The sequence below is a fragment of the Marmota marmota genome, unplaced genomic scaffold (assembly GCF_001458135.2).
Source record: "Marmota marmota marmota unplaced genomic scaffold, marMar, whole genome shotgun sequence".
In the NCBI taxonomy this organism is placed as follows: domain Eukaryota; kingdom Metazoa; phylum Chordata; class Mammalia; order Rodentia; family Sciuridae; genus Marmota; species Marmota marmota.
Window position 1 is genome coordinate 18,898 of NW_025999985.1, and position 12,674 is coordinate 31,571.

The 12,674-nt window shown below is 50.1% G+C and overlaps 1 protein-coding gene across 3 annotated transcripts in view; it reads right to left on the reverse strand.

The window, feature by feature from the left end:
- Positions 1–3,210: 3,210 nt before the first annotated feature.
- Positions 3,211–12,674, reverse strand: part of LOC125617682 (beta-1,4-galactosyltransferase 3-like) — a 9,996-nt gene continuing 532 nt past the window's right edge. The window contains exons 2-7 of one of the 3 annotated variants that reach the window (XM_048806022.1): positions 11,746–11,805; positions 5,912–7,965; positions 4,490–4,677; positions 3,794–3,913; positions 3,542–3,646; positions 3,211–3,460 (exon numbers count right to left, since the gene is read on the reverse strand). In XM_048806022.1, coding sequence (XP_048661979.1) covers positions 3,277–3,460; positions 3,542–3,646; positions 3,794–3,913; positions 4,490–4,677; positions 5,912–6,130 — 816 coding nt within the window. In that variant the 5' untranslated portion in view covers positions 6,131–7,965; positions 11,746–11,805 and the 3' untranslated portion in view covers positions 3,211–3,276. Of the gene's footprint in view, positions 3,461–3,541; positions 3,647–3,793; positions 3,914–4,489; positions 4,678–5,911; positions 9,556–11,745; positions 12,669–12,674 lie in introns of those variants that run through there. The other 2 variants (XM_048806021.1, XM_048806020.1) reach the window with 2 other exon arrangements.

Genomic DNA, 12,674 nt, shown 5'->3' on the forward strand with positions numbered 1-12,674 from the left:
GTCTAATTTGTGTTAATTGAATTTATTCCCTTTTGAAAGTCTATATCATGGAATTGTGCCATCAACGATTATTAATTTATTATATTGTTAGCAGGTTAGCTGTGAACAGGTGGGTAGAGAGAAAGGACAATGAAGAACAGAATTTAGGCCTGTGTACCAAGAAAAATCCAGATGCCATAAAAGTGAAACTGCAGAGAACCTATCTAAACAGGCAAGAGCTGGGAAATGAGATCTGGAATGCCTAACCTTCCCCAGGCTGCAAGAACTTAACCCCTTTGGAATTATTACTTAAAATCCTGGGGACCTAACTAAAACAGATAAGTATCAGAAAAGTGGGGTCTGGCACATCAAGACCCCCAGCTACAGCTAGTTACGACCCCTCAAGGGGCACTGTGGCTTTCAGGTAAGTGCCAGCGTCATCAGTGAAACTGTCCAGCCACCCTGTCAACCAGGATATCCTTCCCTCACAAGGGATGTTGCGGGGGGCTATCCAGAGGGCAGTAAACCAGCTTGGGGGAGACAGGGAAATCCAGAGGAGAACAGAGGACTTCATTCCCTTAAAAGAGAGAACAGAGGACTTCATCCCCTTAAAAACTGCACACCGTCCCGTCTTGGAGGGGTCCTGCAGCCCCTGCTGAAGGCAGTCCGGTCACTCTATATCAATTGTTTCTCAGTACTCTGTGTTTTGCTCACATTCTTGCTGCAGAGTCATAGAATTTGCACCCAAGGATGTGGGAGGCTGCCACGCCTTGTGGCCACCATTTTCCTGATTGGTGAGGCCCTGTCAGTCACTTTGCGTGATCTGGCTACATCAAAGTGGCTGTAGACTGTGCCCCCGATCTTGAGGGTCTTAAAAATGTCGCCAAATGTGTCTTCATGCGTAGGCGCGCCTTCCTGCAGCCCCATGGGTCGAGCTATGCTCACCTGTTCCTTTGTGATATTACCCCCTTTCCCTGTTTGGGATAGAATGTTCCATGGAAACGCCCTTTGTGTGTCCCCTTCTCTTGCTCTGCCCTTGGGTGTGGCCTTCCTAGAGGTCAGTCAACCTGCTGACAGTGGACATCACAAAGCTAGACTCAGTCCCCTGAAACCTGACCCCTTCCTCATTTGAATGGCTTCTCTTCGATAAAAGGGGTCAGCCTGGCTCGTTCTCTCTTTCTGTGGACCCTTAAGGTCAGAGGAGCCGTCACAGGACCCCCCCAAAGAAAAAGGTATCTCTGTCTCTTGTGTGGTAATTTCGTGCTGCCCAGCTCCCCTGGGAGTGACCCTGAGTGTTTTTGTCGCCAGGAACGTGACTCAAGGACTATGGTGGCTGCCTCAGCGCAACCCAGATATTATACTGCGTAGTGAGCTTCATATTATGACTTTTCTTTCATATTAGCTCAGCTCTCTACTCCCTCTTCCTTCCGTCTCTACCATCTGTGGTGTGTGTCTCCACAGATAACCAGAACCAGCCTTTTTCTCTGGATTTGCTGGCATTATTTATTAAGGCACCTAGTCGTATANATGGGGCTGGGGGATGTGGTTCAAGATGGTAGCACGCTCGCCTAGCACACGTCAAAAAAAAAAAAAAAAGTGTCCACCCAAAACAAATAAATATTTAAAACGAAACAAAAACTCTTGTATTCCCTTCTGAAGAGGGAAATAGCAGGTCCAGGTCTGTGCATGCACTAAGCAAGTTATTTATCTCAACAGGAGAATACAATTGTACCTTATTCCATGAGTGAGAAGCAAACTGTAAGTATATTAAGCCCTTGGACTTTCCTGGAGCGATCAAGTGCTTGGTGGATGATGATGGGACTGTGTCCCTGAGCCTGCCTGGATCCTTAGCTCCAGCAGGTATGCACTCCTCACACGGTCCTCTCTACCCCCGCCCCCCATACACACATACAAACACACCCTAGGACAGCCTCCTCCGTCCTCTTCCAGAATGTTGCCCACACCTCTGACTTATACCTCACTCCTGTAGGGCCCATGGTTCATAGCCCCTTTGTTCCTTTCTCTGTCCCTTTCCTCCCCAGGCCTCTCTGTCCATTCTGCTCATCTCCCTCTCAATCTCTGACTTCTATTAATTCTCTCTTGCCTCTTCATGGCAATTCTTGGGACAAGCCTTTGGCACTTAGTGCCTGTTGGATCAGAGACTGAAGAATCTGGAGGGTGGCTGGGTGATGGCTTTGGAGTTGCTGGGTCCCAGGGAGAAATACGAAGTTTCCTGTCATGTGAGCCATGTCCAGAGCTTTGTGAAAAGATCTGTGGGCTTCAAGAACTGAGAGATGAATAACTCTTCGTGCAAGGGTCTTAAAGTAAGATTGAGGAGTCCAGAGTTGAGTTTTCAGAAGAAGAAGCTACTATTATAAGCAGCTTGTGTTAATTAACTCATTCATTCTTCTTGGCCATTAGGAGGTAATCTACCCTGACAGATTCCATTTTATAGCTGAAGATACCTAGGCCTAGAGAACTTGATACAAATCTTACCAAGACCACACATCTATTCATGAGAAAAGCTCAGATTTGACCCAGGCTGCCTGATACCAGTATCTTGACTCACTATTAAACTATCCTTCTCTCCATGACACCTCTAATATTGGGCAGTGATGGGAATGGTGAAATAGAGAATTTCATATTATGTGATTTAACAACAAAAAAAAATACTGCCTTCCCCCAGCCCAAATCATTCCAAGAATTAGCACAAGGCTTGGGCATAGCAGAGTTAGGCTTATGGGTTCTGGAGCCAGCCTGCCTGGGCACTGTATATCCCCATTCAGTGTCTCACCAACTTGGTGACAAGTGACTTAACCTCTTCATACCATTATTACCTCAAGTACACAATGGATACTCCCATTAGTAGTCCTTAACTCATGGCTTCCTTTGTGAATTACTTGCATTAATTATGTAAAGCCAAGCATTAAAGTGGTGGCTGCCCACTATAAGTATTCCACAGATGTTTGTTCTTATAATTCACTAAGCGTGGAATTTCATTAAATCTGAAATGCAGATATTTTCCGAAGTAGAATTCTGTTATTCAACCTGGAGTCCCTGTCAGAGCTTCCTCTATTTAACACAAAATTCTGATTCCCATTTTCAGTGCATTCACTCCAAGGGAAGCCTTCCCTGTGTCATTAATGTCTGGTAGAGGTACCTCCTAGGCATGGTTGGATAAAAGAGAGGAGGGATGGATGGGAATTAGGGATGGCAGACAGGAGACACCAATAAAATGAATTCCTTTATTAAAAAATCAGGTGGGGTGGGTGGGAAGGATGCCACGAAACCCTGGTCTCAGAAGCTCTCTTTCAGCCTCCAGATACCTCTGTTTGGCACTGGGGCTTCTGGGTTTTGGAAGTTGATGTCCACAGTGAGGTTGGTATAGAGGGGATGCCGTTCCTTGGCCAGCAGCCTGTAGCCCAGTGAGTTGATGCCATCGTGTCTCCACCTTTGGTGGATCCAGGCCCGAAGACCAAGTCTGAGGGTGGCAAGGGGCAGCCATGGGAGCCCAGGCTTCAGGGAGCCCAAGGCTGACCACCACACCTCCACACTGACTCATCTCCAGACGCTCTGCTTCTGGCTATGATCCTGCCCCTCCTCTAGCATGTGGTAGCGGCCAAAGAGTAGGTAGGGCCGTGACAGGAGCATCCCACTTAGTTTTACCCTTTCGGGGACAGGAGGAAGAGCAGGGACATCATACATTTGCCTCCTCTGATCATCCCCATGCCACGTCTCCCCAGTCTGGGAAACCCAAGTCAGCCTCAGTCTAGGGAATCCTGTCCCCACACAGTGGGACCCTCAGGCTCCTCACCTGGTAGCAATGTTGTCCTCATCATCCCAGTTCCAGTACACATTGGAGAAGCCGTTTATCCTCAGGTAGTGAATGGGGCGCAGGGCAAATACCCCTCCAAGGTAGCCTTGGTAGGGCAGCCTTCAGAGGCAGAGAGTTGGAAGCACAGGAATTTCAGGTCACAGAGGCCCTGCTGGCAAGAGTTTCCAAGGTCCATTTCTGGGTCAGCCCTTCTTCACTCCTCCACAATAACATCTCCTGATCCCTGTGTTTGTCTCCGTTCATCTCCTTTTCAAGCCTGGGATTAGCTTCCCTGTAAGTCTCAGAATATCTTCATTCCCTGAATCATCTGGCGCCTCTTGTGACCTTCTTGATGATCTTTTTTCCTCAGACCCTTAAAATAACCTTCCTCACCCTTAGGCAGACCTTCCTCTCATGTCCTCCTGATTCTGTAACAGCCCTCTCTGCCCGTCACTATATTAAGCAGATCTTCTGACCCCTCTTCAGTTATCACTCCACCCCAGTTTATACCCATGTCTAAGAGGAAGGTTCTTCACTATCTGCAAAGAGTTTCCCCAGGCCCATCACCCCTCCCACCCTTAGTTTCAGGGAACAGGGCAGAGATCATCTACCACACTGTACCGACTGGCAGGGTGAGCTGCAAGGAAAGACAGGGACAGCAGTCCTTCACAGTAGTAGCTCCCTTTGTCTACCTACTTGTAGTTGAACTTGTTGATAGCCACAGACACATGAGCAGGGAAGATGTCACAGGTGTAGATGTTGCGATCATCCTCTGGGAGTAGGTTCACATCATGGAAGAAGACACAGTCCCAGTTCTCCTCCTGCATGGCCTCCCGGAACCCCACATTGCGTAGCTTGCCCTGGTTGAAGGCGGTGTTGTTTACCTGGGGTGGACACAGATGCTCGGTGCTGCCCTCCCAGTCAGGCAGTGGTCTGTTCCTCCACCTGCCACACTGGTGCTCTCCAGCCTTTTCAAGGGCTATTTCCTCGCCTGGAATACCTTCTCATTTCTACTGCGGATCTGGAAACCCCATACTTGACCAGGAAGATGCCGTTCAAGTTATTCTCCTGGGAAGCTTTTCTTGTATCCCACCCCTACCCCAGTCAACCGGTCACTTCAGCCTCAGCTTTCCTTCGGCCATCTTCAAGGTTCCATAATTTTCAAGGGGCCATCTGAAGGAGGCAGAGGTGAGGGGTGATGAGGGATTGTGTCTTGGTTTCTGTTCTTGCCAAATGGAGACTGGGTCTGAGCCCCAAGAACCACCACAGGGTTCGACTCTCCTCCATCATTTCCTTCGTCCTCATCACCTCCTTAATCATGACCATCTTCAGCACCACCATCACTGTCACTTTATCATGTTCACTGTTTCCACCATCAGTATTGTCACTGTCATGTCATCATCTTTAACACTATCAACACAATCACTCCTGTCACAGCATCACATCTCCATCACCATCTTCCATATGGCCATCGGCATGGCCACCATCAGCACTGTTGTTGGCAGCAGCAACAGCATCAGTCGTCATCATCATCATCACCGCCATCATTGTTATCACCTGTGGAGTGCCTGCTGTGTGCTAGGCCTTGACCTAAGTGCTTTACCTTCGTTAACCTGGTTAATCCCTCCCACAATCCAGTGACAGAAGTGTCATTATCATCCCTATCATGAAGGGAAAACTGGTTCATACACAGCTCTACTGAATACCAGTGTGTTGAATAAATTAATGATTCCCACACTCAGACCACACAGCTAGTAACAGACAAAACTGGGAGTCAAACTACTATCCAACTGCCCCCAATCCCAGTGCTTCAATTTACCCCCTAGGTTTATTGTCTAACCTGGCCAGCTCTGGTCCTAGAGAGCCCCAGGCTCAGCAGGACTGAATCTTTGACTCAGATAGCCAGCCATTCAAGCTGATCCCAGACTTGGCAAGTCCAGTCCCAACCCACAGTCCTGGCTCCAGATCCACCCAATTCAAGATCTTCTTGACCCAGATTCAACCTCCTAGATACTCAGACATTCTCACCTCAGGGAGTGCCATCTTCAGCCCAACTCTCCAAGCCCATGCCCAGACCCTCTACCCTTTTGCCCATGTCCTTCCTCATCCCTGTCTCACCTGGTTCACTACATAAATGGCATAATGCAGTTGCTGGCACTGCAGGAAGGGGTGCAGGTGGAAGAGAAGCTGCTGCAGGTGCTGGGCTTGCCCATAGTAGGGTACCACCACTGCCGTGTGGTGCCAGGTCCAGCAGTCTGGTGGTTTGTATTGACCTCCCAGCCTCACCAATGGGTTCTTTTCCACTGCCTTCTCCATTGTCAGGTTCTCTGGGAACATCACTTTCAAAGGACCTTCTGAGAGATGCAGAAGCCCAGGATGTTTAGGGACCTATCCCAGCAGCCCCACAACCCAGTTGCTCCAGGTTGAATAGAGCTCCCCTTACTTCATGTCCATCTGTAACTTCAATGTGGCTTTACTGAAGAGCGTGTTTGCAGTTTTAATTTGTTAAGATGCATCTGCATTGGATCTGAGTGGGCCCTAAACCCAGTGACTGGTATTCATATAAGAAAGCCATGTGAAGACCCAGAGAGAAGACAACCATGGTCAGATTATAGAGTGACATGCCACAAATCAAGGAGTGCCAAGGATTGCCAGCAACCCTAAAGTAGGAGAGAGGCGTAGGATGGTTCCTCCCCAAGAGCTTCCCGAAGGAACCAACCCTTGCTAAAACCTTGATTTTAGAATTCTGTTCTCCAGAAGAGCTAGAGAATAAATTCCTCTCGTCACCCAGTTTGTGATACTTTGTTGAGGAATCCTGGGAAACTACTATGCCAATACAGAGGGCTCTGAGTCATGCATGAGGACTTCAGAATGCCCGTCTTGCTTTTCTTGACGCCTCTCAATGTCGCCATCATCCTATTTCACCCCCCTCCTGATTATATTTGCTCCTTCAGGCCTCACACATGGCTCCCACACCTCACTGTTCTTCACTATTCTCGAGTAAGCTCATCGCCTGTTGCTTTTCCCCCTGTTGACTTGTAGTTTGAAATCTGCTTCCTGAGCTCCCAGATGTTTCCTTCCAGATGGTTCCCAGATTCCCCCAATTCTTACTTTCTCACTTCCCTCTCCTTGAGGACCCCAGACTCCCATTCCCTTCCTGTTCCAGACTTTTCCCGATGTCCATAACAGTATCTCTCACCCATCACGCCTTCCTTACAATGTGAATTTGACATTCCTCCTGCTGAAGGGGTGGGTAGCCTCTGTCCTTAACACCTTGAGGATAGATGGGCTTTAATCACTGTAGTATGGCAGAAGTGACACCATGTCACTTTTGAGGTTAGATCACAAGAAGCTACGTATCTTCCACCATGTTTGTGCAAATACATGCTCTTGGAGCTTACGGCTGCCATGTAAGAAGTAATCATTCTAAGGCCACCATGCCTCCAGGAAGCCCAAACTAGCCCATATGATGAGTTGACACAGAGAGGCCCGGAGTTGAGCAGAATGGACGTCAAGAGGGAGATACTCAGCCAGCTCCCAGGGCTTCAGCACATTGCCGTTGCAGCCGCAGTCCCATCTCGTCAACTGAATGGAAAACCTGTACCATAACCACCCAACTGAGCCCTTCCCCAAATTCCTGACCTACATAAACTCTGAGAAGTAATGGTTGCTCACGGACGCTGCTTTGGGGTGATTTGTGGAGATCCAGCTAGATAACCACAACATCACCCACAGCCACCAGATCCACTGCTTTCTGCCTCCAGGCTCTGCCGGACTCCCAGGGATTGCCACTATCTCCCCATGGCCTGGGACGGGGCTGGGGGTCTGGAAGGCCCGCCAAACGCTTACTGATGCAGGGTGAGCTGATGGGGCAGTTTGGCAGATCATCCTCACTGACATCCACAGGGTGGATCTGGCTGAGGTTGGAGTAGACGTCCTGCTGAGAGGTTCCTGGAGGGCAGACCTGGACCAAAAGGAGCTGGAGCTCAGGAGGCACATTCAGAACCACGGGTCAGCGAGGGGCAGCCTCTCTCACCTCTGCCCTGTCTTGTGTTAGGAGGCGCAGAAAGGAGGTGAGGTCACAGAGGTGATGGTTTTGGTGGAACAACGCCCCCATGAGCAGCAGCTGTACACCCACGAACGATAACAGGAGCCCCCTCTGCTGTTCCATCCTGGGAAGGGAAACAGGTCATGATTCCTCCCACACTGCAAGCCTCCCACTTTTCCCTGTTCTCCAGTGGGGCTCTGTCCTGGCCTCCTGCACACAGCCTTCCCTGACTGCTTTTGCAGACTCCATGGAAGAGAAGCCAGTGTGAGACTGGCCCAAGGCCACTCAGTGTCATGCTACCTGTGCAAAAAGATGGCTGTCTTGTGCATGTGTCCACTCTTCCAGTTCAGCCCCTCCAAACCCTCTGGTCATACTTGATACCAACTGGGCTGCTCTCCCCGTGAGCACCTCAACATCTCTTAAGCCTCCATGTCCTTGTCTGTAGTGGGGCCTATGGCCGGGTTGGCCTTCTGGATTGTAGCACTCGGACACACAAACGTGCATAGGTCAGTGCGACATGGGCTCAGCATTATTCCAGGACTGGGCCGAGTTCTCTCCAATGTCCAGCATCCTGCACAGAAGAGTGCTAGACAACCGCTCATACTGGACGCTCTTCCCTCCCACACCCCAACAAGAACCAAGTAGCCCCTCATGGTTTCCACGCCTGTGTTTCCCTCTGCTGCAATCTATCCTGGATCGGGACTGCACAGCCCCTCCCTCCAGACGAGGAGCTTGCCAAGGGCAGGGTTCAAGATGGCCTCTTCTTGGAGACCCCACATTTTTGGGCAGGTAAAGCCCCAGGAAATGGGAGAATAAGTGATGAGTGCTCTTCTCTGCCCTGTGAACTCTTGCTCTTCAGCCACGAGCCATCATGAGTGCTCCTTGTCTGGGGAGTGTCCTCCAAGTCCTGCACCCTCCTGCACCCTGGGCTTTCATGGTCCCTGGCACTGCTGTGACATCTCTGGTCACCAGAACTAGAATGATCTGTGTCCAGGTCTCTCTCCCTCACCAGCCTGGAATCCTGTGAGGGCAGGCCTTCTGTATGGCTCATCTCTAGGTCCCCAGCCCCACCCAGCACAAGGCTCAAGCCTTCAGTTATTTATTCATTCACTGTATTTCCTAAGGACCCACTTTGTGCCAGGTTTTATCATAGAGACAAAGACCACAAACAAAATTGTCAAAACTTTTGCTTCCATGACACTGACATGGTGAAGCAGAAGTGAAAAGCAGGTTTCAGATAATAACAATCTACAAAAGAAAAGGGCAGTGACGTAGAGTAAAGGAACAGTGTGTGGCTATTTCTGCTAGGAGGGTTGGAGAGGTGACATTTAACCTGAGACCTGGAAGATGATTAGGAGGCAGCCATGGGAAGCACTTCTGGCAAAGGCCCCAGAGTGAGAAGCAGGGAATGCTGAAAAGGGCAGTAGGCAGAGGCCAGAGTAGCAGCCAGGGTCGGTCACGCAGGTTCTTCCGGGTCAGGGTGAGGGAGCAGGGAGGGATGTGCTCTGACTCTCACACTGGCTCTGAGCAGTGGTTCTCCACCAGGGGAGCTTTTATCCCCTGGGGTGCTTCTGGCAGTGTCTAAAGCCATTCTTTGTCCCAACTTGCAGGGGGAGAGTGCCATTGTCAGAAGCTAGGGGTGCTGCTAAATGCCCCGCAGTGCAGAAGATGGCCGCCTTTCTTCCGACCTACCAAAGGACGTCAGGAGTGCCAGGCAGGGAAACGGTTCTGGAGGCAGAACTACAGCCCCACCAATGGAGGGTGCCTCTGCCGCCCCGCTTCCCTTGTCTTCTCCTTTCCACCTCCTCTCCCCGCCTCTTCCTGGAGTGTCAGTGATGCTCCTTAAGGACCAGAGAGTGCAGAGTCCTGCTCTTCCAGAGACCCATGGAGGACGAGGACATTCACAGGCCCTGAGGGTCTCCCTCCATCTGTAGGATGAGGATGAATCCTGGGGCACTCTCCTGTGCTTCAGTTTCCTAGCTGATGCCTTCTTTGAACTGACAGTCGCAGTATTTCCTATGGAAACTCCATCTTTGATAATGACACCAGAGAAATACGGCATCTGTCCCTGCTGTGGACAGTGTGGCTGTCTCCTTAAGAGCTACGTAAAGATGAGCCCTCCAGCTCCACAGGAAACACCTCCGTGCCAGGGAGCAGAGGGAATGTGGGAAACCAAACCATCCAGAGGCCTCTGTTATGGTTTGGATATGAAGTGTCCCCCAAAAGCTCCCAAGTTAATGAAATGATCAGACTGAGAGCTGTAACCTCCTCAGCCCATCCTAGTTAGACAGACTGTGGGGGCATGGCTGGCAGAGGAGGGCCCTAGGGCAGCCCTGGAAGGGTCACCTTCCCTCCTCTCTGCTTCCTGGGCCAAGAATGGGGCAGTGCTCCTCCACCTCACCCCTCTGCCATGATGCTCTTCCTCACTGAGCCCAGGACAGTGGTTCAACCTACCAGGGACTGAGCCTCTGGAGCCATGAGCCAAAATACACTCTTTCTCCTCTGCTTTCTTGTTGTGTATTTTGGTCACAGCGAGGAAAAGCTGACTGACACACTCTCTTTCCAAAGATAATGTCTCATGAGAAATGTTTGTTTTAAAGAATGGAATTTAAGCCTGGCTAGATCTGTCAGGCTTAGAAATACATGTCAAAACCATAGGGTGCTTCTGCTCGAAGGTGATATTTGTCACTCTCTCAACTTCTTGACCTTCAAGAGGTAAGAACTGCCTTTCAGGTCAGAGAACCCCGTTTACTTGACAAAGCAGATGGCAGAACTGCCAGAGGCCCAGGGTAGACTACGACTGCGGAGTCACCAGAGGCCAGCTGGAAGCAGCCAGGCTGAGGAGCTGGACCTTCACCACGAGTGATGAGAGGTTGGTTGCATGCCCTCTCCAGCCCCCACCCCAGCCTGGTCATGGTTAATGTGCTGCCACAGGTAAGACCTAAGATGTCTGAGAAGTATTCATGCAAAGCCTCTGCCCAAACTGTGCACGCTGATGAGCACGGCCACTCAGAATTCGATGGGCCTGTCCAGTGGACCTGCCTCAAGCCATGACTGGATCTCAAGACGGCTCATCAGACTGGCTGCAGTGGCACCCGCCTGCAGTCCCAGCGGCTCAGGAGGCTGAGGCAGGAGGATCATGAGTTCAAAGCCAGTCTTAGCAACTAAGCAAGACCTTGTCTCAAAATAAAAAAAGTAAAATTAAAAGAGGAAGAGGGCTGGGGACATGGCTCAGTGGTTAAGCACCCCTGGTTCAATCTCTGGTATCAAAAAAAAAAAATGCTTATCAACGTTACCCCAAAGGAAATGACAGAAAGAACCAACCCCTGCCCCTTTTAACAGCACTTACTATATGCCAAGCACTGATCTGAATGCATTATATATATTAACTCATTTAATCCTTCCACCAATATAACCACCCGATTTAACACATGAGGACACTGAGGCGCAGAAAGGGTAAGTCACACTCAGGTCAACAACTAAGCAAGTGGAGTGAGGAGTCTCACAGGCAGGCTGGCTTCAGTATGTGGTGTTGAGGTCCACTTATTTAATTAAATCAACTGGAGCAGAAAACTTAAACCAGCATAGAAACCCTTGAATGTTGTAGACTGTGGCTTTAGGGTAAAAACCCACAGGAGAGAATACAGCTCAGGTCGGGGTTTCTCACTCTGGTACTCTTCACTTTTGGGGCCAAGTAACTACTGCGGAAGCTCCCCCGTACAGCGTTAGCAGCCTGCCTGCCACCCACTAACTCTCAGGCCTGCCCCTGGTCTCCTCTCCACATGACAACCACAAATGTCCACAGAGGAGGCCAAATGTTCTGTGGGTTCCAAATGGCCCCTGCCCTCCCCAGCTGGGAGCCAACGACAGACTATGTTTAGGATGTCTGAGTTTTGGAACTTACTTCATAGCTTCTTCTAAAAGGACTTTAAAATCAGGCCTGGTCCAGAAAAGGCAGGCATTCCTGATTATGGGGAGTGAGATGAAAAAAACAAATGTTATTGTTTGGTAGAGCAATGTGACTAAATTTATCTTCACAAACACTTTAGGAGGCAGGTGCAATTCTTATCCTCATTTTCCTGTGAGTGGGAAGTGCAGCGCTCAGTCCAGCAGGAGCTAACCGTTCACTAACCCATTCTGTCCGTCACCCCACATGGGCTTAATAAGAACTTAATAAGAACTAATGTAGTCTGCAATTAAATAAAACTTCAGTGTATAATTATATAGTAATAATTACAACAAATCTAACATTACTTAATTACATAAGCTCTACATTATGGTTTTAAACTTATTTTAATGCACCTGAGTCCATTTCATTGAGAGATTTGCAGGACTAAGGTTTGGGGCGTGGTGGGTTACCTGCTGTCGTTCCCACCACGTCCTGGCTTGCAGCACGGCTACCTCACATTTACCCTCCTACCTCCTGACCAAGCCCCATACACCCGTGTCCCACAGGACAGGGCGTGGGGCAATGACCCTCTCACCCCCAGACCAGAGTTCAACCCTCAGAAGTGACAGGCGCAGACACTGAGGGGTCCCTATCAGCCCCCACCGTCAATCTTCATCACGGGCCTCATGGGAGACAAGATCTCAGAATATACAGAAGACCGGGCAGGAAGGAGGTCGAGGGCTTGGGCCTGGGGAGCAGGGCTCCAGTGGACTCCAGGGAGCGTGCTTCGTCGTCTTTGGGTGCTGGTCTTAGAGGACTCACCTGCTTCAAGCCTGAGCCAAGCTGCCTACTCCACCTGCTGGGGTGGCCTGCGCGACCCACCGACGCCAGTGCATAACTGTTCCGGGCGTCAACCGCTCCCTGTGAGCTCCGCGTGCAGACCC